This window comes from Zootoca vivipara, chromosome 1 (genome assembly GCF_965207765.1).
Source record: "Zootoca vivipara chromosome 1, rZooViv2.hap1.1, whole genome shotgun sequence".
Taxonomy (NCBI): Eukaryota; Metazoa; Chordata; class Lepidosauria; order Squamata; family Lacertidae; genus Zootoca; species Zootoca vivipara.
This window is the reverse complement of record NC_142582.1, coordinates 119,066,865-119,091,224: the sequence shown is the minus strand read 5'-3', so window position 1 is coordinate 119,091,224 and position 24,360 is coordinate 119,066,865. Positions and strand designations below refer to the sequence as shown.

General features: G+C 44.2%; 2 protein-coding genes across 4 annotated transcripts in view; one reads left to right on the top strand and one right to left on the bottom strand.

Annotated features, from left to right (window-relative positions):
• Positions 1 to 6,859, bottom strand: part of WDR25 (WD repeat domain 25) — a 99,098-nt gene extending 92,239 nt beyond the window's left edge. Inside the window, exons 1-2 of one of the 2 annotated variants that reach the window (XM_088655509.1) lie at positions 6,720 to 6,859; positions 4,021 to 4,757 (exon numbers count right to left, since the gene is read on the bottom strand). In XM_088655509.1, the coding sequence (XP_088511635.1) occupies positions 4,021 to 4,680 (660 nt within the window). In that variant the 5' untranslated portion in view covers positions 4,681 to 4,757; positions 6,720 to 6,859. Of the gene's footprint in view, positions 1 to 4,020; positions 4,758 to 6,430 lie in introns of both variants that reach the window. The other variant, XM_035105876.3, reaches the window with a different exon arrangement.
• Positions 6,860 to 6,899: 40 nt separating this feature from the next.
• WARS1 (tryptophanyl-tRNA synthetase 1) overlaps positions 6,900 to 24,360 on the top strand; it is a 24,817-nt gene continuing 7,356 nt past the window's right edge. The window contains exons 1-7 of one of the 2 annotated variants that reach the window (XM_035105890.3): positions 6,900 to 6,973; positions 13,504 to 13,710; positions 16,148 to 16,355; positions 17,398 to 17,506; positions 17,854 to 17,973; positions 20,740 to 20,922; positions 23,806 to 23,906. In XM_035105890.3, coding sequence (XP_034961781.2) covers positions 13,597 to 13,710; positions 16,148 to 16,355; positions 17,398 to 17,506; positions 17,854 to 17,973; positions 20,740 to 20,922; positions 23,806 to 23,906 — 835 coding nt within the window. In that variant the 5' untranslated portion in view covers positions 6,900 to 6,973; positions 13,504 to 13,596. Of the gene's footprint in view, positions 7,036 to 13,503; positions 13,711 to 16,147; positions 16,356 to 17,397; positions 17,507 to 17,853; positions 17,974 to 20,739; positions 20,923 to 23,805; positions 23,907 to 24,360 lie in introns of both variants that reach the window. The other variant, XM_035105908.3, reaches the window with a different exon arrangement.

The window sequence follows — 24,360 nt, the reverse complement described above, 5'->3', positions numbered from 1 at the left end:
CTAGAAATTGCAATTTTGGGCAATTATGATTAGGATGTTTGTAGCCCACAGGATGTGATGCAAGAAGTGATCGCACCCTTGATACAAATGAGAATGACCCAACAGAAGTGCCCAGCTTCTGATTTCAAAGAGGGGCTGGACAGCCAAGGATGTGCTGCCTAACTGCTATGAGGAAACTGTAGAGACCACTGTGTACGACAGGCATCCCCAAACTGTGGCCCTCCAGATGTTTTGGCCTACAACTCCCATGATCCCTAGCTAATGAGACCAGTGGTCAGGGATGATGGGAATTGTAGTCCAAAACATCTGGAGGGCCAAAGTTTGGGAATGCCTGGTGTACGACTTCACCAAATCAAAACTATTTTGCCAACAGACCACCAGCTTTTAAAGGACAACTGGTGCAAATCACCTGAATGGGCTCCAGAACCTTAATACGATTACCACCGGCCACAGACAGCCATACCTCTTCTTCCCTTGCATGCCTTGTCTTTTTAGCAAGCCTGACTGCAGAACCTGTCTCTCTCTCTCTGTCACTGATGGGAGCCAACTCAGGGGACAATAACTCAGAAGAGTGGCATAAAAACTCAGCAAATGAATTTAAACATTTATGAGTGCATACACACACACAAAGTAGAACATCCACCCTCCTGCCACAACAGCCAATTAGTCGGAACAAAAAAGTATTTAACTACTGACAAAAAGTATAGCAGAGAGCAGGCCAGCCTAGCCTCCCAATGGAATGAGTTCCACAATCTGGCAGCAGCCACCAAGAATGTCCTGTCCTGCATCCTGACCAAATGTGCTTGTGAGGTGGTAGGACCAAGAGAAAGTTCTCTCCAGAAGATCTCAAAGCCCAGGCAGGCTCACAGATAACGAGATACAGTCCTTCAGGTAGCCTGGACCCAAGCCATACAATAAAATAAATGTTTCTGGATTTATACCAAGTAGATGGTGTTCGTGGTTTCTAGTCTCACTGTTATCTCCTCTAGTTAATTGAAAAGCAGTGCAAGAAAGCAAAGCCTCACGTCAGTCAAAGAAAAAGTGGTGTGTGCATATATCCCTTTGTGACAGCCTAAGTACTTTTGGCAAAAGCCGGAAATGAGGCATTAAGGACGGCAAAACACAGATTATTCACCCGCTGATGTAAAGAACTAGAATTAGCAGCAGGAGGACACCACATAAACTTGCCACTAAAACCTTACAATGCATAGCAAGCGTCATTACAGCAAACCTAAGAAGCATCTAAGTACTTTAATTATAAGGCTGACATGAGTAGTCATTTGTATCCATTCAAAGAAAGGAGTTTTTTTGGAAAATTGTAAGTCTCGGAATAAGTCTCAGAAAGTCAGAACCAAATTAGAAGTTTTGTATGACACAGGGGGGCTCACCTCCTCTTTTTTAATAATTCGTTTTGTTCTAGGATTTGAGGCTCAGTTGTTTCAACACAAAAGTGGACGGAGGAGTTATTGCAGCTGGCTATGCTTACTTGGGACGCGGGTGGTGCTGTGGGTTAAACCACAGAGCCTAGGGCTTGCCGATCAGAAGGTCGGTGGTTCGAATCCCCGTGACGGGGTGAGCTCCTGTTGCTCGGTCACAGCTCCTGCCAACCTAGCAGTTCGAAAGCACCTCAAAGTGCAAGTAGATAAATAGGGGGAAGGTAAACGGCATTTCCATGTGCTGCTCTGGTTCGCCAGAAGCGGCTTTGTCATGCTGGCCACATGACCTGGAAGCTGTACGCCGGCTCCCTCGGCCAATAATGCGAGATGAGCGGCGCAACCCCAGAGTCGGTCAAGACTGGACCTAATGGTCAGGGGTCCTTATGCTTACTTCTATGGGTACAGTGCAGGGATATGGAGTCTGGGAAAAGCCACTGAAATAGCAAATGGAACATTGACTGCAGGTGGGGGCAATGAACAACAACTGTTCTAGCCAACTTTGTACAGTGAGATATCTGGAAAGAAAACAGTTATGGGGAGTAATTCAGGATAGCCTCTCAGGATGGTTTGCATGCAGCATGTTAAGGACTAAACCAGGACATCGCTAATTAAAGGATCTCAGGTATCGGGGATGGAACAGATGAACCGTATGAAAAAGATCTCAACTTAAGACCTTGGAGAGTTGCTGCCAAATCAGAACAGACATTACTGGGCTGGATGTCTGACAGTAGGCATGACAGCTACAGCGCTTGGGAATCATGTCCCTACAAATTCAAATTCAGAGCAGGCAAAAGGAAGTTCTTCTTCACCCAGTGCATAGTTAAATCATGGAATTTGCTATCACAAGATGTAGTAATGGCCACCAACTTGCGAGGCTTAAAAAGAGGATTAGACAAGTACATGGAATCAGGCTATCAACAGCTACTTGCCTTGATAGCCATACAGTACATTACCTGCAGCATCAGAGATCATAGCATCATAGAGTTGGAATCATAGAGCCATCCAGTCCAACCCCCTGCCAAGATAGTATGCCTATGATACCAACTGTTGGGAGTCATAAGTGGGGAGTGTAATATTGCACTCATGTCCTGCCTGTGGGGATCTGGTTGTTATCTGTGAGTACTGAATGTTTGATTAGAGGTCTTTGGCCCCATACAGCAGGCTCTTTATGTAAAATCATATCCTATGCCTGTGCTCTGATCCCACTTTTTCTTGTATTAATCATGAGTGATAAACCTAAACTCCCGGGAAGCCTCAAGATCCCAACACTGGCTCTACTCCACTTGCCTAAAAATATATATTGCAGCCTTAGCTATTTCAGCTTATGCCCTCTCTTGCACCAGGTTGCCAGACAAGGGAATTTAAGCCACAAAATATATTACATGGAAAGTCAGTAATGGAAAATTCCTAAAATTATCACCTGTTGATTTCTCCTTGTAGGACTTTCTTCATTTTTCCTTTTGTTTCCCTGCAGCACGTATAAAAACGTTATTGGGAGAGCTGCGGTTATCCTTCATTTTTTTTCATTCCTCAGTCCTTTCCTATCAATAAACAGTGCAATTATAGCAAGAAGCTCCAATTTACTTGGGAGAACCAGCACAGGGACATAGAAAGCCTTGCCTCTTCAACCTACTATTTCCTTGCAGGTGGCAGTAAGAAACACATGCACCTGGATTCCCCCTGTCTCAAAGAGCAAATGACAGCTTGGAATTTATTTTTTATTTTTTGCAAGCAAAGGGGCACTGTCTACTACACACACAAGCTGGCTCCTCTTGTGTGGGTGTTCCTGTCTACCATTACCACTTGCCAATTAGCCACTACCATACCTGGGAAATTGAGTGTTTGAAGGCGCTCTCATATAGCCAACCAGAGGCCAGATCAGAGGGCAAGGAGGGACTTTAGTGTGCCATGTTGCGCCTGCTGCCATCAGCAGCATCACAGGTGCTATATTTAGATTCCTTTGAATCTAAATATAGAACTCCTTGGTCTCCTGCAAGAGCACTGAGAATTCTGCTGCTCCCATTTCCCCACAACTAAGAAGGTGTGTGGGGGGGGGAATACTCTAGTTTTTTAAAAGGAACAATGCACCAGCTCCATCTACAGCAGGCATCCCCAAACTGCGGCCCTCCAGATGCTTTGGCCTACAACTCCCATGATCCCTAGCTAAGAGGACCAGTGGTCAGGGATGATGGGAATTGTAGTCCAAAACATCTGGAGGGCTGAAGTTTGGGGGTGCCTGATCTACAGCTTCTCTCTGACTTACTAGAACTAGTGTCAGAGTTCAGCAGAGTCTACACTTTCCCCCACCCCGTCAACTTGCAGAAATCCGATTTCACAGGCAGTACAGAAGTCCATAATTTCCATCAATACATAATCTCTGCCAGAGTAAATCCAGACTGCACTGCATAACAGACAGGTGCCTACACATTTCAACATGAATCTGCCAGTTCCGCAGGAAAAAAGGCTCACAGGGACACACTAGAGACTTTTGAAACTGATAAGATTCCCACCTCTTTGCCTATGGGGGAAAAATGCTATTTTTTTATAAACAAGACACAAACACATTCACTCTTCAACATATTACCTTGACAGTTTTATCCATAGATGCAGAGAGCAACATATGGCTCCACTTCTGCACCGGGCACCACTGGACCACATTAACTGGACCGCTGTGATCAGACATCTGAAATACCAGGTTCCTAGGAATTTCAGTTATCCCATACTTAGAACCTATGTATGGCATAATATATTGGGAAGTATTAAAGGGCATCTGTTCTCCTGCTGTATCAAGTTTGGATGCACAACTTGTGCTCTGGCCACTGTCTTCAGCTTCACAAAGAAGTGGATTTTTTTCCTGCCGCAGTCTTTTAGGAATATATGGTCTCAGCCCTTGTATAGTAACTTCGCTGTAATCACAGGGCCTCTTCTGAGAGCAACTCTCATTTGCAGAAAGTAGTCTAGGTGTATCAGGCTGTAATTTCTTAGGAAGTGTGGTTGCCATATACTTTTTATTAGGTTTTAGGTGCTGGAGAAGAGTATCTTCATGAAACATGTTACTCCTGGAACTGCCCATGTATTCCACAGGTTGGAATGTGCTATCAAAATTTTTGACTATCCCATCACAAGGCTGAGCAGCAGTCATAGCAGAATTTGTAACATTTATTCCCCTGGCAGTGGCATCTTCAGATTTCCCATCCTCTGTCTCAGAGTCTGAATCTTCGTAGGCAACAAGTGAGGGATTCATCAAGTCAACTGCAACGGAATTCTCTAAATTTTCCCTTTAGATCTTCATAAACAGTGAAAAGCTTCTGCGATGAAAAGCTACAAATTTAAGGAAATTCACTTTAAAGAACTCATTTTTCAGTCAAAGAAACATAGCATATTTTCATACTTTGATATCCCGCTTTTTCACTACCCGAAGGAGTCTCAAAGCGGCTAACATTCTCCTTTCCCTTCCTCGACCACAACAAACACTCTTTGAGGTGAGTGCGGCTGAGAGACTTCAGAGAAGTGTGACTAGCCCAAGGTCACCCAGCAGCTGCATGTGGAGGAGCGGAGACTCGGACCCAGTTCCCCAGATCAGTGTTTCTCAACCTTTTTTGGGCCAAGGCACACTTGTTCCATGAAAAAAATCACGAGGCACACCACCATTAAAAAAGTTAAAAAAAATTAACTCTGTGCCGCCCTATATTGACTATATAATTATGACTGTAAGAAACACTTGCCAATTGCTGTGTTGGTTGCAATCTCCTGTAATAAGGCTTCACAAGCCGCTGATTTCTCTGCCAGCACAATCCTTTGCTCAGCAGGTTTCAGGTTGAGCTCATCCAGCCAGCTTCTTTAAGTTTGTCTAAAACCACCCTCCCGTGGTGGTGGCTGTTGAGAGCTGCGCTCGCTCCGCGTCGTGACCCGGCCGGCTTCCTTTCCGGCGGGTCAGTGCTGCTTATTGGCGGCTGCCAGGCACGTGACAATGCAAATCGCCCTTCTCGTCGCCGCACGTCGCGGCACACCAGCCAGCGGTTGAGAAATGCTGCCCCAGATTACGAGTCTACTGCTCTTAACCGCTACACCACACTGGCTCTCTGCAACTGCAAACATTTACTGAGAAAGTACTTAATCAGAGAGCCAGCTAGCTTTAGTGTTCGCAGCAGCAAAACTGTATCATAATGAGCAAGGGAATGTATGTGTGCTCCCCGCTACATTTGGTTTTCTGAAAAAGCAAGTGCAGGGACCAACCATCACTGGAAAATAATAAAACGGACGGATAAATAAATAAAACAGATGCATTTTATTGACTATATTGCTTAATGAATTTGCAGTGGGCTCAACACTATGTGTGACCATTTGTTTTTTAACTTATCATTAATAATGTATCAATTATGAACAGATAAGTGAATGGAGAATGTGCTGCTGCTAAAATTAGTGTAGCACCCTTCTGCAGCACATTGTTACTATTTTTTTTACAGCTGAACCTTTCAAGGACAGCTCTTAACAATTCCATACATAAACACTAAATGAAACTGAGCATGACAAGAAATATGTATCTGTTGGAAGCCAGGGACACTTTAAAACAAAAACAAAAAACTGCAAAACAGCAGCTTCCAAGGGCCAAACCACTTCTGTAGAACTGGTACATTCTCTAAAATGTTGTGGACAGCTTAGCTTTCAAAGCGCACGTTTTCCTGTTAGCTAGCGACTGCAGATAATTCTGTTATCAATATGCCACCACCAAGAAGAAGGAAAACTTGAGTGTGACATCCAAATACCGTTCCCTCCCCCCTCCCCCAATGTATAAAACTAGCAGAATTGTTCGATCTGTATCAAACCTGTGTTTCCCATTAGACCCCAAAAAAACCACAAACAAACATACGTACACTTGGGGGGAAATTGTGCGCCTGTATTACAAGGAAGTCCTGTAGCAAGGCTTCCTACAACTATATTAAGCTCAGCTACAGTAACAAGAGTTGTGAAAGAGGGGCGCTTTGAGAACGTACTTTGCCAAAAAAAAACCTGCTTTCCCCCGCTTCAAAGCGGCCCGAGTGCCATATGCGAAGCAGCTCCGCCTGTACTGTCTGCGACCAACGTCTGCCAAGAAGTTGACCAGGACCGGTTTCCTTGCACCGGGGGAACCCTTTCAGGGTAACACCGCCCTCACGCAGCCTCCCTCCGCGGTGCTTTCCGCTCGGCTTCGCAGCGTGGGCAGGTGTCCTCCCGCTCAGGCGGTTCCCCCCAGGAAACTCGACCCGGCGTCGAACGGTCCCCCCTCCATGCCTGACCCCTCACCGACGTGCTTCGTTTTGTGTTTTCGTTCGTTTTTTCGCCCCCTTCGGCTTACGGCGCGGCTTTCACCGAAAACCTCGCCTCCTCCCTGCTGGGCATGGGCCTAGCTGCCTTCTCTCGCTCCTCTTCACCGGTGGTTCCGGGTCGAGGCGCGTGTTTCCCGCCCGGACGGCGATGAGCGACGCACTTGGCTGATGCAAAGGGGAATCGCGGCTTCTTCCAGAGGCGCTGAGAGAAGCTGCTGTCTCCGTAGGCAGGTGAGGAGCTGGGAGGTGGGCAGGGCCGGATTTAGGTTTGATGAGGCCCTAAGCTACTGAAGGTAATGGGGCCCTTTATATGTCCAGCTGTCTTTTGTCAACACCAAATGGTCGCTGTTTTTTTGTGTTGAATATATGTTGTGTAGTAATTTATGCTACTAAAGCAATTTGCACATAACAAAATATGTGATATTTTAGGGAGCAGGCTAGCAGGCCGGGCCCATTACTTACATCATAGGAGCCTACACAACATAAAACACTGTTGCTGTATGTAGGTTTTATTTTATTTGTTTTTTATCTTCTATTTTGGACATCAAGGTGGGTTTTTTTCCTTAATTTTTTTTGGGCCCCCAAGACAGTGGGGCCCTAAGCTATAGCTTGTTTAGCTTATATGTAAATCCAGCACTGGTGGGGGTGGGAGAGGCAAGCAGTCTGGGGAGAGGTGCCCCTGCAGCTCACCCTTTGAGCAGGAGGCCTTTGGGCAGGGGAAGAAGACATAGGGGTCCAACCCATTGTCCAACTGGCCCATTATTCTCCTCTTATGTAGTTCCGTCCCTGCCAAGGCATTTTGGCACCTGAGGCAGATCCCCCCTCCAAATGCCAACACACACCCCTCCCCAACAGGGAAGAAGGGGTGAGGGAAGAACTACATCAGGAGCAAGGGGGGGGGAGATCTACATCTGGATCTGCTCCCCCTGTAGATCCTGTAGCCTGAGGCTACCTTGTCTGGGAACTGAGACAGAGATAAGAGTGCCTTGCCTAAGGTCACCCAGTGAGTTCTTGACACAGGCAAAATTCATACCAGAGGCTTCCCAATTCCTAGCTCATAACCACTATTCCACGTTTGGATTTGGTCTCCCCTTACAGTGGTACCTCAGGTTAAGAACTTAATTTGTTCTGGAGGTCCGTTGTTAACGTGAAACTGTTCTTAACCTGAGGTACCACTTTAGCTAATGGGGCCTCCTGCTGCTACTGCGCCGCCGCCACACGATTTCTGTTCTCATCCTGAAGCAAAGTTCTTAACCCAAGGTACTATTTCTGGGTTAGCGGAGTCTGTATCCTGAAGCGTCTGTAACCTGAAACGTTTGTAACCCGAGGTACCATCTTTTAAGAAAGGCTTTTTTAAAAAAGGAAAACTGTTCACCCAGCAGAGGGGGCAGGAGGAGTTGCAGGTGGATTTGGAGAACATAGGAAGCTTCCTTCTGCAAGGTCAGACTTTTGTTCATCTAGCTCAGCAGTTTCCCAGGGTCTTTGGCAAAGATCTTTCCTGTCAGCTGCTATTTGATCCCTCTTTTAAAGGTAATGCGGAGTATTGAAAATGGAACTTTCTGCCTACATAGCATGCCCTGGATTAATGAGCTACAGCAGGCATAGGCAACCTTTGGCCCTCCAGATGTTTTGGACTACAATTCCCATCTTCCCTGACCACTGGTCCTGTTAGCAAGGAATCATGGGAGTTGTAGGCCAAAAACATCTGGAGGGCCGCAGTTTGGGGATGCCTGAGCTACAGTCTCTCTCCATGCTCCCTAGTAGTCACACCTCCTGTAGCCCGGCTAGCAAAGAGACTTCTTGCTGAGATCCTGGAAAGCTGCTGCAATTCAGAGGAAACAATAGTGAACTATATGAATCACTGGTCTGTCATGGCATCTCATGGCAGTTGTCTCTCCTGGCCCTATTCCAAAAAGTGGGGTAATCCAATTGAGAAATAGCTTTGCTTACAAGGCTGACTCTGAACTTGTGAGTTGAGCAGGCTGAGAGTCATCAGCATTGTCCCAATTAGGGTTCACAGCATTCCATGCACAGGTCTTTTTAAGGCATGTATATGTCATGCAGGCTTTCTATGATTATTGAAGGAAATAACAACATGCACCTAGTAATCATGTCGGTCAAAAAGAGTATTGAGCTGCCTTTGGAGACTAAGCTGTCAACGCCAAAATCTTGGGTTCAAAGTTTGCCTCTTCCACAGAATTTGAAAGATGGGGATGTTAATATTTATCTACCGAGATAACATAAGTGCTTTGAACACTTAAAGTACTGAGTGTAATAGTACTTAAATACTAAGTATTGTTATAACTTCTATTCCCTACTTCCAAGCCTTTCTTACTATTCACCAGACAGTGCTACAAGCTATTTTTTTAAAAAAAGTTATTACTATTTATTGCTATATTTATATAGCTACCCATCAGCACATGTTCCCTGTACTATTTACAGGGCACAGAGTAAACTGCAATATTTAAACACAAGATAATAATTTAAAGGATTAATAAAATGTAACATAAAACGTTCGTTTTTTTGGCAGAGACCTCCTGCCAAAATTCAGTCAGTTAGCAGACCAATAAGCTAAATCACAGAGTGTACAATAAGATTGAGAGCTGTGTGTACTTAAACACTTGGAAGAAGGCTGAACTGCTTGCTACTTTCTGACAGAACATTGTTAGTACTGTATTGAAGTTGCCTCCCAGTCACCTCTCACCTTCGCCCTGCCCTCCAAACAAACATTTGAAGGGGCACTGTGGCTGACCATCCCTATGAGTGTGTTACTGCTCTGCTTTTCACATTTTCTACCTTCTGGGAGGCCTGTCAACAATTATTTCCCTGATAAGGAATATTGTACACAACTTGCGTATTTGCCATGGAACCTCTGTGTCTTGCAGAGGGTTTTGGGAGTTATCTTAGGGTTCACATATAAGAGCTGGGCTTATGGGCTCGCACAAACTGAGAATATGCCCTAGAATGCTCCCAATATGCACTTTATTGCACATTGCAAGTGGTTGAAACGGGGAGGGGAGCTTACTTGCAGAAAAGCTTGACAACCATTATTGATTTTCAGATTGAGGAGGCTCTGGTAAACTTCCAAGGAATTCCAGGGCTCCTTGGTACATTGGCTGCAAATCTACTCTTTTGCTTCATTCTGAAAGATTGGGGCATTTTTGCTTATGCTAGTGATTTAACAATACACTGTTAATCATACACTTTGACACGTTAATATTTATTGATTTTGTAATGGAGTGAGCAAAGAACATTAATGTAAATCTTCTTTTTTTATTATAACCTTAAAGGGGGAATTAAAATGCAATGTCCCCTTGTGCAGAGAAGGCAGGGATCCTGGCCTGTGTAAGCAGGAGTCAGGGAAAGTGAGCACCTGTGGGGTTTTAATACTTCTTTAACTGATAGGCTTTCTGCCTTCTGGGGTCTAAAGTTTGCATTTATGTGAGACGTTCAGGAATGGAACAAGCTGCCTGGGGAGAGTAAAGAACCCTCGTTCTTGTACGCTTCTTAAAGAATGGTTGACTAAGTATTGTCTAATGATGTTTCAAGTTTAGTTGTATGTTCTATCTTGCCATTCGGTGGGCTGTAGCTCTTGAAAATCAGTCTTCAGCTGGCCGGGGTTGTGATCCATAATTGAGGTACACTCAGCATCGTTACCATTTTCTTCTAAGTTGGGCAGGTGGGGGCGATAAATAAGCAAACATTTACCCTGTGTTATAGAACAGCATTTAAAAAGTAAATCTGGGTTTGGTTCTTTTTGGGACTGTGACCATTGTAATTTCCATAAGGCTATATTCAACATTGTATTAAGGTGAATGTTCTGCGGGTTCTCCCAGTCCTCTGGAGCAAGGCATGATGCAGGATGTGCATCTAGGGGAAGGAGAGGGGAGGAAGCTAACAGTAATCATTGCACTCTCAAAGTTATTTAGTTGAATACTACCTCTAGGCATTGGAACGATTGAAGTATGGGGCACGGAAATGAAAGTGTCCAGAAGCTGATGGCATTTTGTCTGGGGAGTTTTGGGGAAATGATAGTGATAGAGCTTACCAGAGTTTGCATCAGTTTTTTGGGAGCTCATCTGAAAAACAAACTGAAGGTTGTTTGTAAATATAACCTGTATTTTCCTCATTTCAAACAGAGACATTGTATAAGTAAGTTTGCCATTTCACTTATTTGTTGAATAAGTAAAACACATTAAAAATGATTGGCAGAAAATATCTACGAAAGATTGAGACTGAAATTAGATCCCATGGGAATAGATTTTTTTGAGTGGAGAAATGGAGATGGAAGAGTTATTACATGTAATTTTTTGCTTAAGCTTAATTGACTAAGGCAAAGCATTTGTCATCGTAATAATGGCATGTAGATGAGTGGAATAGAATTCTCAAAGCATACTATGGAACCCTGATTTTTTAAGTGTTGAGGGGAAAAAAGTAGCAATGATACACCTAGCCACAGAGCTAGGCAGAAGTGTAATTAATATATCTAAAGCAGATATTCATTTCCCAAGTCAAGTTCCAGGAATAACGGTTTACTCGGCAAGTTAAAACAGTGATTGGCTTTAGTTCGATGCATTGTATGACGTGTTTGTTCCAGAAGTGATATTTGAGATCGAATCAAGCAAATGGAGTATTGCAGTGAAAAGGGATATTGCTGTATTGGGATTAAAGGAAATTGGAGAATTGTGGACAAATTGCTGAAAATTCAAGGCTGTGAAAGGATATGCTTGCACACTGGGACTTGTGGCTTCCTTTTGAAGGCTACAGGAGCACTTTGGAAGTAAGCCCCATGAATACTGCGGGACTTAACTTCCAAGTCTATTCCATTCTGGCTTCATGCTTGACCATGGCACTGAAACTACCTTGGTTGAAGACATTTGTCAGGAGAGAGTTAGAGGAGTATGAACCGGCTCATTCTCCTTGATCCCTTGCAGCTTTTGATATTATTGATCATGGTGTCCTTCTGGAGCATCTCTAGGATATGGAGATTGGGGGCACTGTGGTTCAACACACTGGCGTAGCTTCATGCTCTGCCACCGGGGGCGGGGCTGGCGCACATTTTTGAGGCAGGGCGCCCAGCGTGGGCGGGGGGCAGCCGCCATGGTGCCCTCAGGATAGCATGCTGCCCGGGGCGGAGTGCTTCCTATGCCCTTGCTACGCCCCTGGTTCAACGGTTCCTCTTCTGTCTCCAGACCTGTTTCCAGAAAGTAGCTTGGGAAGCTACTGTTCAGCACCATATACTGTGGGGTCCCATAGGGTTCCACCTTGTTCCCCATGCTATTTAACATCTAAAGGAAGCCTTTGGGAGCTGCCGTTGGAATGAAGTGTTATCAATATTTGGATGACACCCAAGTCTATCTCTCTGTTCCATCTGAATCTGGAGAGGGAGATGCAGTGTTAGAGTGGTTCTTGCAAGCAGTGATGTGCTGGATAGGGGCCAAGATATTGAAGTTGAATCCTGAAAAGACAGAGATGATATGTGTCCCCAGTTTTCATGTACAGGAGGTGGGGAGACAACCTTCCTGGATGACACTCTTCTGGAAGGACCACACCTTAGGGGTGCTGTCACGGGAAGCTCAGGTGGCCTCGGTGGCTAGGCATGCCTTTTCCCAGCTACAGCACCTGTTGGACACAAATAATGTGGACACTATTCTGTGCTCTGGTAGCTTCCAGGTTGAAATAGTGCAATGCTCTCTGCGTAGGGCTGCTCTTGAAGCTGACTTGGAAACCTCAGCTGGTCCACATCACAGTGGCCAGAATACTGACTAGGGTTCCATGTAGATCACATTAAGTGCAGTTTTAAAACAGCTGCATTTGTTGGGAGTTCGTTTTCTGAGCCCAATTCAAGGTCGGGAGAGTAGTGTTTAAAGCCCCTAACAACTTGGGCTTGAAATATTTGAAAGACCATCTCCTTCCCCACAGAACCTCTCTGGTGCTAAGAATGGCAGAGGAGTCTCTCTGTTGCCCTCAGAACCTCAAAGGGATGGCCAAGGAGAGGGCATTCATTCTCTGTGGCAGGCATAGGCAACCTTCGGCCCTCCATATATTTTGGCCTACAACTCCCATGATCCCTAGCTAACGGGACCAGTGGTCAGGGATGATGGGAATTGTAGTCCAAAACATCTGGAGGGCCAAAGGTTGCCTATGCCTGCTCTAGGGCAGCACCTAAATTCCAAAACTTCCTCCCCCACAGAGGAGGGTCTGGCAACTTTATTAAACAGCTTCAAAACCCACCCTTTTTGTGAGTACATATATTAATTTTAACTTTTAAAACTGTTTTTTAATGTACTTTAAATTGTTGTGGCCCACTCTGGGACCTTAGGGTGAAGAGCAGCAGAACGATAACGCACATAGAGGAGTGAGCTGTTTAAGTGCTAAATGATGCCCAGAGTAGCATCAGATCAAAAAGATGGGGGGGAAGGCTAAGGAACCTCTGCCCTTGATGACAAACACATTTATAAACTGACTTGGCGTGAGCAAGCTTCTCTGTAAATGCCATGCCTAATTGCTTCAGGAAAGCCTCTGACTTTAATTTTGGAATGAGGTTTGCTTTCCAGTAGTAAAGCTCTGTTGGGCCTACCAGGTGGATGCTAAATATTAAATTGATGTATTCATGTACAGTATTAGATTTAAAAATACATGTGTTTGAAAAACTTGAATCCTATTTTGTGTGTTTGTACATAAAAATAATGCTTGACCTATGCAATATTTATGAAACTAGCCACCAAAGATTAAAGTATACATTGTCTTTTATCTTCTAGACTCCTCCAGGCTGTTTTGAAGTTTCTGCGTGAAAAGGAGCTGCAAGTTGCACTTTAAACTATAAACAGAAAAGATCCTTCACACTCCTGAAAATGGCAGACCTTCAGAATTGTGACTTTTGCTCTCTTAATCCACTTGAACTGTTTGAACAAGTGACTGCACAAGGAGAAAAAGTCAGATCGCTAAAAGCTGAGAAAGCACCAAAGGTAAAATTGTATTTCATTAACTGAACTTTTAGCAATATTAGTTTTCCAGTTAGAATTTTATTTTAGTAAAAATTAATTATGCAATTTTCTCTTTATATATATATATTTAAAAGCCTTGTAATAAAACTGAATTTCTACATCTACAAGCTCCTTTAAAAGCGGGGGTGTTTTGTTTTTTAAAAAAGGTAGCTATCTTACAAAAATAGTAATATCTAAGTTCCTTGGTTGATAATTTTAATATATAAGGGATTGATTTAGAGTGTACCTTCCAGAAGCAGAAGAGCTCCTTCTGGTTGGTGAAAGGATTGTGATCCAGTGGGCATGCCTTCTGGAGGAAAACCGGGAGAGGCTTTTTGCCTCAGTTTCCCCCTTTTGCCTCCTGCATTACCCCCATACTGTTCTAGGGGGTCCTTCAACCCTCTGGAACACTTTTCACACTGCAAGGGGAAGGTGGGCTTGGCAAAAATATATTCTCTTCCCACCCACTCTTTTCGCCAGTAGGAGTGTCCTGTTTCTGAGTCCAAAATCATTTCAAATTGCCTTCTGAATCCGACAAAGGGTCTCCCTAGTCCAGGATCTTATTTTCTACGGTGCTTTTCCAGATATATTGGGATACAGTGCAGTAGTCCTGCCATGCTGTTTCCACCCCAGCCCTACATGTCCAGCAGTAAGAGCTCTGAATCAAGATGTTTCATTTGGCTCCTTGTGGCTAATGTCCATTAATAAGCCCACTTTCTACGAACGTGTCTGGGTTTTTTATATATATAAAACTTACTGTTTGTGGCCCATGTTTTGGTAATGTATATGATAGGTTAATTAGTTACCTGGTTGTATTTTCAGGGCATTTTAGATTATTGATAGGTTCGAGGCATGGGTAAGAATGCAGTTGTGTGTTGAACAAAGGGCTACACCAGGCACCCCCAAACTGCAGCCCTCCAGATGTTTTGGTCTACAACTCCCATGATCCCTAGCTAGCAGGACCAGTGTGGTGTGATAGCTAACAGGACCAGTGTGGTGTGATAAATGGACATAAACCTCAGGAATCACAAGACAGAGAAACCAGTAGGAGAACACTTCAATCTCCCAGGACATTCTATACAAGATCCAGGCCCAGCTCTAGGTAGACCCCCGGTGGCGCAGGGCACCATGGCGCCGGCCTACCAGAAAGGCGCCGCGAGCTGCGCCCGCCCGCTGACCCGCCGGTCCGCCGCGCAGCTGCGCCCACCTGCCCACCGCGCTGGGAAACGGGGCGGGAGGGCGCCAGAGAGATCGCGCTGTGCCTGCCCGCCCGCCCGCCGCTGCGCCCACCCGCCCACCGCGCTGGGAAACGGGGCAGGAGGGCGCCGGAGAGATCCGGCGCACCACAGCGGCAGGGGCGTTTAAGACGGCCCTGACAGGATCTCAAAGTAGCTGTTTTATTACAGAAAAATTTCAGAAACAGACTGGAAAGAGGATTTGCTGAATTGCAACTCATTACCAAGCTTAAAACCATGGAGAGACCTGGTCTGAATAAGGACATTGGATTCTTATCATTATACATGATAAAGCTTTCTTTAGCTTTAGCTTTCTTTAGCCATCTCACCCCTTGCTTTTTCCTGCAAGACCAATTGCAGTTGTTAACAGTCGTCAACAGGTTTACCACTCCTATCAGCCAATCACCCATTCCCACCACCCTTCTGAGTAATACCCCTCCCCACCCTCTGACTATACAGTACATAAGGGTCCGGAGACTTCTGTTTCAGTGTATCTGAAGAAGTGTGCATGCACACGAAAGCTCATACCAATGACAAACTTAGTTGGTCTCTAAGGTGCTACTGGAAGGAATTTTTTTAATTTTTTGTTTTAACAGGACCAGTGGTCAGGGATGATGGCAACTGTAGTCCAAAACATCTGGAGGGCAGAAGTTTGGGAATGCCTGGCTAAGCCAACAGGAAACAGTGGAAAAGTGGAGTTTTCAGGTGGGATTTGATAGCAGCAGATAGGGTTGGTTAGGATAAGCCTGTAAAGGAAATATTAGCTTCTCTGCACATTTAAGAACTCTTTCTTTTAAGTCCTACAGAGCCCCTACAAGGTAAGTAAATATTTGTATTAGTTTTGCAAGTGGAAAAGTGAAATGGAGACCTTGAATGACGTGCTCAAGGTTACACAAGCAGGTCATTTGGTTTATTTGCATGGAGTTTGGAGAGCCAGCTGCTTCATCTCTCTGCCCCATCCATTTCCTCTTCAACCTGTAATTCATTCTCTCATTCATTCATTCATTCATTCATTCATTCGTGTGTGTGTGTGTGTACACACACAAAAACAACACACAAACACACATATGACTTCATGCATATAGAATATTTCCTATTCTGTATAATGTAGCTGCAAAGCCACAGCTTTCTGCATTTTATTAACCTGAACACTGCCTTGTGTGTGTTTCCTTCTTTCACCCCAGGATGAAATTGATACAGCAGTTAAGTTGTTACTGTCATTAAAACTGAGCTATAAAACAGCAACGGGTGAGGAATATAAAGCAGGTTCCCCTCCAACAGACTTCACTCCAGTCAGTAATGGTCCAGGAGACGCAGAAGATAATGATTTTGTAGACCCTTGGACAGTACAGACATCCAATGCAAAAGGAGTGGATTATGATAAACTTATAGGTACGTGGTGTTCTATCCATTTTTTAAAGATTTTTTTTTAAAATCTATACTATAACATGCTCTGTCTGCTGCATTTTTGTCATGAGGTGCTCAGATTAACCAAGATTTTCATTGTGCTCAAGCGGCCCTTTCCATTTCCAGTTTTCGAGAGGCAGTATTGCTGCCTAACACCATTTGTCCTCAAACCCTGCTTGTGGGTTTCCTGGAGGTTTCTCACAAGCCATGGTTGGAAGCAGAAGGCTGAACTAGATATTCCCCAGACTTGATCTATCTAGTCTTACGTTCAGCATTGCCTTAAAAGTCTGTCTTAAGAAAGGAATGACATAATGAGAAGTTTCAGAGGGTGATTTGTGCTTCTAGGGCAGCAGTCAAAAGCACACTAGGGAATATGAACCATTGAATCTGGTGGGACTTACCTCTGAATAAACTTTCTAAAAGTTGCACTACAACTCTGACGGCTTTTACTGAGAATGAAGTAGCTCAGTTTGAAAAGGGGATCAGGGGATCTGATTAAAGAAGAGTGTAGGTGTAGTTTTGTACATTTTTGTAGACATTTAAGGGTAGTGGTAAGGCAAAATATTTAACAATTCCCCTGTTTTTATTTGGAGTGGTGGGATCCTGTTGCTGTGCTGTATTGCTAATTCAATGGTGATTTAGATAGCAGTATATCACCACTGAATGTGTCTATAAGATTATACAGTGGTACCTTGACTTACAAAGGCAATCCATTCCGTGGCGCTCTTCAGAAGTCGAAAGCTTTGTAAGTCGAAGTGTCCATTTTGTGCATGAGCAAAGTGCGATTTTGCACTTTGCGCATGTGCAGACCACGCACGCGGCAAAAATTCTTCCAGGTTAGCGGACTTCGGAAGTCGAAACATTCGGAAGTCGAGGCATTCAGAAGTCGAGGTACCACTGTTTTGTATTTTTACCTATACTGTACTATGTGGATATGCTCTAAGTCACTTGACGACCTTTTTGTGTAACAAGCAACTAATTATTATTAATAATAATATAATATAGTGCCCATTTTGGTTGTCTTCAGTTCGATTTGGCAGCAGCAAAATTGATAAAGACCTCATCAACCGGATAGAAAGAGTTACTGGGCATAAACCACACCACTTCCTACGCAGAGGAATCTTCTTTTCTCATAGGTAAGTAGGTTTAATTGCTGGCTTGTCAGCCTCTTTCACACTTTGTGCAGTTGTACCATCTATTTCACATACACCTCTGCCAGAGAAAGCAAAAGCCAACTTTCTTGTGGGGTGAATGGTAATGGAGTCTTGCATAATTCTTTAGATTGCATAACTGGGGTGTCAGGTTTTTCCACTGCATGCAAGCCCCAGTTGCACTATTTATATTATATTATTTTCCTTAAAACACAAATTGCAGTCACAAAAATGCCATGTTGCCTTCTTTGGCACTTCTCGTGCTTTCTTCATTTTGTCAAGCTCTTCTTTTAAAAAAAAAAGTCAAACTCTGTATCTTTACTTTTCTCCAGAGATATGAACCAAATTCTTGATGCCTATGAAAATAAGAAGCCATTCTACCTATACACAGGCAGAGGCCCCTCAGCGGTGGCAATGCATGTTGGTCACCTTATCCCATTTACTTTCACAAAGTAAGTAACTCTGGAAGTATATAGCATTTCATATTATATATTTGCTACTCGTTTAAGACAACAACGTACACAGCGCTAGACAATCAGAACCTGTGATTCAGAGAATTGGAGCTCTGATCCTCAGATCCATGAATGGAAGGAAATTTATGGATGAGTTCTTCTTACCCCTTTTACCTCTTAAAATGAACCTGGTGATTGAGGGGGGGGGCTCCTCTTGAAGACGGTGGAATGAGGCACGGGGGTGGGCATTCAGGGGAGGTTTTGGGGGGGAAACAACCGGCAAAGGCACCTTTTGTAAGCGGAAATATGGCTGCAATTGCTACTGTAACTCATGAATGGGCTGAGCAATGAAACAGCTGCCCAATGTGAATCCCTTTCTCTGTGATTCTCAACTTTGACACCTCCGTTTTCTTCGCTCCGGCCCCCACTTGCCCTATGCAGCATGGCCAATGGCCAGGAATTATGTGAGATGCAGTCCAACAATGCCTGGTAGACCACACCTGTGCTCTACTCTGTGCCTTCCCCCAAACAGCACACCCCTTTAGGACACTGGGCAACTTTGGGCAGATTTCATTATCCTATTATATGAGTTTATAACTATGGCTGGGGCTTCTGTGTACATGGGAAACAAGCTACCTCTGCTCAACTAGGAGAGATCATTCTCTACGACAGCACTGGATAACGTCTGGCCCGTGGTCCCTGAGGCTGTTTTGGCCAAGCTGCACCCACCTGCCCTACAACTGATGCCATATATGATGTCAGGTGTGGGGCTGGGAAAGATGTGGTTGATGTGCCACTGATCCATAGCACCTGCAAAGCCCTTTGCACGGTACTTTGCAAGCGCTGGCAACCGGTTGATCATCAAGGCACGCAAACCACATGGGGAAACATTTGATACCATTGTTATGTCAGGCAATTGGCAGGTGGGTGCACCCACCTGTCAGGCTTGCCCTTCCAGGGGTAGGGATGTTAAAAATCTGACCTGGCCAGATCCATCTCCCCACCCCTGTCTGTAACATTGTTCTCTGTCTTATCTGCCACAAAGATAAGCAGCTTGAACTAGGTGACAGGTGTCACCGTCACCGTAATAAATGTACAAATGTGGATGAGCAGAGCAGAAGAACCAAGGTAACAACACAGAGAAATGTAAATGTTTCTGCAGTTCCGCTCTGAAGTAACATAGCCACATTAATCTTTGATATGATTCAATAGTCAGCAAAACTTTACACGGATAAAAAAAATGACTGACATCAAAGATGGGCTCATGCAAGGGGCTTGCAGTAGCTCAATTGATATATATTTTTTGTGCAGGACTCAGTCATTACAGTGCCTTTTATGTGGGGCTACTGTTGGGCCTGGTCCGGTGCAAAATGCTTTGGCTAGACTATTGATGGAGGGGCAGATTATGGCCAGCACGTAACTCTGGGTGCTCAAATGCTTGCACTGGCTGCCAGGTTCAAGGTTATTTTTATTCATTTACAACACCCTTAAAAACTTGGATCTAGGATACCTCAGGGATTGCCTGATCCCTTATTTCACCACTTGATCAATAAGGTTGTTGGGAGAGTCTCTGTTAGTGGTCCCCCATGACTCAGATACGTAGCTTGTACCACAAGGAACTCAGTATTGTGGTCCCAGTTTTGTGAAACTCTCACCCTGTTGAACTTTCAGCACTTACTAAATACATTTTTAATTCTAGGACACTTTTTAATTTTACAGCATCAACACCTTGTTAGTCTTATTGTATTGGGTCTCCCATACACCACTGTGAATAAGCAGTGTACAAATGGTTGAAGTAAAATGAACAAATGTACCTGTCCCTCATGCCATATCATGATCTGCTTTTGAAATCTTTTTGTTTCCCAAGCAGTTTTCTAGAAAGCACCACTCTGAAGTCCCCGGTTCTGCTTGTGGAACTAACTGCATGTTTCTTTGAATTCTTTTGATGTATCTAAGTATGAATGCAGATTTAAAATACTTTTCTTGCTGTTTGCACAACCAAGATTTAGTCAGAGTAGCAGTGAAAGGAAATGCGCTTTACCCATTTCTGTGATCACATGATACAATTGCAACATTTAGTATCCAGATAATTTGGCAGGCTTGATCCAGTCTGGAGAGGGCTACTATGCCTGCAAATTTCATCCACTTCTGTCAAATGGGGGGAAATTATAGCTGTTTTCCAACAGGGAATAGAAACAAAGCCTCATTTCCCCAGCATGGATTTGATCTCTTCTGAAGCACTTCAGACTGAGGCAGGTTGTTTTCCAAAGTGCCAAATTGAGGTTGAAATCAAATTCTTCTTCTTCTTTGGTGATCCCTCGTAGCCGAGTAAGATTGTCTTCCATAAACACGATTTTAACAATGGGTCCGAAAGTGACTGTGGAGGCCAATTCTGGATCCACACATCCTTCCACAGTGGGGACATTGGTTTCCAGGCGGGAGTTGATCACGGTGTGGCTTTGCCAAGCGTGCCTTCCTCTTAGCACGTTTCTCCCTTGCGTCCTGAGATCGAGTTTCTTCAAAGCCCATGACACCTTGATTGTGGACAATGCATACCCATAGTGTGCATAACCACATCTTTAAAATAAATCGATTTAGAAGAGTCTTTGCAGCTGAGAAAACGATTCTGTGAAGTTTGTCAAAGGAATCTGTGAATATATTTAATTTCAACCCAGATTGCACTATTGTATAAAGATTACCATGTTGGCTAATGATTTAACTAGAACCTACCTTAAAGCTAAATCTGTTTCATTTTTTTTTAACCAGGTGGTTACAGGAAGTATTTGATGTTCCCCTAGTCATACAGATAACTGATGATGAGAAGTACCTGTGGAAGGATCTGACCATTGAGAAGGCTTATCAGTGTGCTATAGAAAACATCAAGGACATTATAGCCTGTGGATTTGACATAAATAAAACCTTCATCTTTTCTGATCTGGATTATTTGGGGTACATTTCTAAGTATTCTTTGAAACTTTGCAGGATCAAAAGTCTTCTGCTGTTTTATGTGATCTCAAACTTTCTATCAAATTTAGCTGGGGCGGCAGGGGGAGACGAACCATTTTGCCCAGGATAACAAGACGCAGTACATGGCAAGGCATGTAACATAATACTCTGGGCGGCTTCCAACATATATGAAAGCATGATAAAGCATTAAACATTTAAAAACTTCCCTATACAGATAAGCAAAATAAGCTTTGTTCAGTAAGAAGAAAGGGAATATTACTGAAAAGTAATGCTTCTACTAAAGAATGAAATAGCAATGCCTATTTGATCACTCCTATCTGCGGAACTTGCACTTTTAGAAATGCCATATAAGGTTCAATTTGCAAGGAGTCCGTCTCAATATGGCAGCACCTGTGCTTGGGAACTCCCTGCATGTTGATATTGGTATATTCTCATACTCACCTGCCGAAAACCTATCTCAGCAAGCCTTCCCAGAAACATAATTAAATCGCCTACATTCATTTTAAACACTTTACTGATTTTATCTGTGTTTTTACTAATTATTATTGTTGTTTGTAAAAATAGTAGTAGTAGTAGTAGTAGTAGTAGAGAGAGATTTGATTAAGCGGCTTTCAAAATTTCAATAAGTAAATGCATTTTTCTTTGGGTTCCATTAAACACCAGTTAACCCAGTGTGTCTTTACCACACCCTCGAGCCTTAAGGAAGAATCCCGAGTGTTATAGCATGCATATGGTAATCATCTTAAGTGCCAGTAGGGGGCGCAGTGCTTCTGCAACTCCTTGAGGTCATTTCAGCTTCAGAGGAAATAGGAATTTATCAAAAGGAAACCAGATCTCGAACTGAGTTGCGCCAGTGAGGAAGCTGCCTGTAGTTTTCCGTAGGGTTTTAATATTCCAGGGATTGCAGACCTAAGGACAGTAAAATGTAAAACTCTTGAGTCAATCTGGCTCCACTCCTCTTTCTTTTTTTTTAAGTACACTAGTCTGGTTGGAGAGGATAATCACCGCAGTCACTGCCTTTTCTCGGTTTCATCTTAATTATAGCCAGGGAGAGGGACCGAAAATGAATAATTATTTATTTACAGAGGCCCACTGTAAAACAGCACCTGAGATAAGGGAAGGGCCATAGGTCAGTGGTAAAGCAGTGCTAAATCCCCAGCTTCTCCAGGTAGGGCAGGTGAAGATGGCTGCCTGAAATCCTATAGAGCAGGGGTAGGCAACCTAAGGGCCGTGGGCCAGATGCGGCCCAATCGCCTTCTCAATCCGGCCCATGGACGGTCTGGGAATCAGTGTGTTTTTTACATGAGTAGAAAGTGTCCTTTTATTTAAAACGCATCTCTGGGTTATTTGTGGGGCATAGGAATCCATTCATTTATTCCCAAAAAAATATAGTCTGGCCCACCACATTGTCTGAGGGATGGTGGACTGGCGTACAGCTGAAATAGGTTGCTGGCCCCTGCCATAGAGCATGGGTAGGCAAACTAAGGCCCGCAGGCCGGATCAGGCCCAATTGCCTTTTGGATCCAGCCCACAGACGGTCCGGGAATCGTCGCGTGGATCACCAGTGTGTGCGTTCTTTCCCTCATCCCTCATGCGGTGGTGGTGCGTCCTCCCTCCCTCCTCCCGTCTTCTCCCCGCCCTGCCTAGAGGAGGAAGGAGGCTGGGCTTTGTTGGTGCCAGCAGCAGCAGCAGCACTCGAGCGGATGCCATTTTAAGCAGCCCCTCCCCAGAGCATTTTCGGGCGCCGCTCATCGTCCCTCCGCTGCTGCCGCCAGCCCCGGCCACTCACAAGACACAGGTAAGCAGCAACCGGGGCTCGTGATGCATCATTTCCCTCCCAAAAAATATAGTCTGGCCCCCCACAAGGTCTGAGGGACAGTGGACCAGCCCCCTGCTGAAAATGTTTGCTGACCCCTGCCATAGAGCTACTGCCAGAGCCAAGGCTAAGCAAGACAGGCCAGTCATCTCCATCATCCTCGGGCAGCTCCCTGGGTTCCTATCACAGAAGCAGGTGGCGTTGCACAAATAAGCTTTACGTGTACTGCATGTGTTGTCTCTCTTGGCTGGCAGCACATGGACTGCAAAAGTTGGTCCCTATCATTTACAAATATTCCTTTTAGGCAACAGATCAAAGTGACCTAGAATATTTTTCCATACGTTTTTGGTCAGAGAAACATGGTATACTTTCTTACTTACAAACATCTTAACCGGGAGCAGTTAGCCTATGGCCCTCCATAGGGTGACCATTGCTCTGTTTATAATTAAGTCTTTTAATTATGTTCTTTTCGTTACTTGGTTTACGGTGACAAGCCTACAAATAGCCTGGTCTGAAAGGGCATCCCAAGACAATTACAGTAATTATGCATTATTTTTACTCGGGGTTGGGGGTGGGCGACAAAAGACTTTTGCTGAAAAAGTACTGAATCGGAGCAAAGGTAACTTACTACAGTTGTACCATGGTTTTCAAATAGCTTAGTTACTGAACGTTTTGGCTTCCAAATGTCGCAAACCCAGAAATGACTGTTCCGGTTTGCGAACTATTTTTGGAAGCCGAACGTCCAACGTTCTTCCTGCAGCCAATCAGAAGCCGTGCTTTGGTTTTCGAATGTTTTGGAAGTCGAACGGACTTCCGGAATGGATTCCGTTCGACTTCCATGGTACGATCTTTGTCAACACCTTTTGGGGAAAATAAAAATATTCCCTTGTAAATGTTCTTTAAGTATAAGTAATTTGTATCTGTAGTTCTGCATAAAGTATGTAAAAAAAGAAGAGTAGAATACATTGTGGTGTTGGCTTGTGAATATTCCCCAGAAGGCATTATTTTCCTTGTCTAAATTTTAAGTTTTGATTCCCCTTCTTTCTCAGGACGAGCCCAGGATTCTATAGGAACATTGTTAAAATCCAAAAGCATGTGACATTCAACCAAGTGAAAGGAATCTTCGGTTTTACAGACAGTGACTGCATAGGTGAGTTCCTGATAAGTTTCTAGCAATTCATGAATACAAGCAAAAATCCAGTGGGAGTTGTGCAGCGGAATATATCAAAGAATCTCAGCCACGTTGTTGTGATAAAATGGAGGGTGGAAAACCTTGTCAGTCACCCTGAGTCCCTTCCCTTGAAGGAGCGTCCCCAAAGGAGCGTCTCCACCCTCATCGTTCAGCCCAGACACTAAGATCCAGCGCTGAGGGCCTTCTGGCGGTTCCCTCATTGCGAGAAGTGAAGTTACAGGGAACCAGGCAGAGGGCCTTCTCGGTAGTGGCACCCGCCCTGTGGAATGCCCTCCCATCAGATGTCAAGGAAATAAACAACTATCCGACTTCTGGAAGACCTCTGAAGGCAGCCTGTTTAGGGAAGCTTTTAATATTTGATTAATCATTGTATTTTAATATCCTGCTGGAAGCCGCCCAGAGCAGCTGGGGA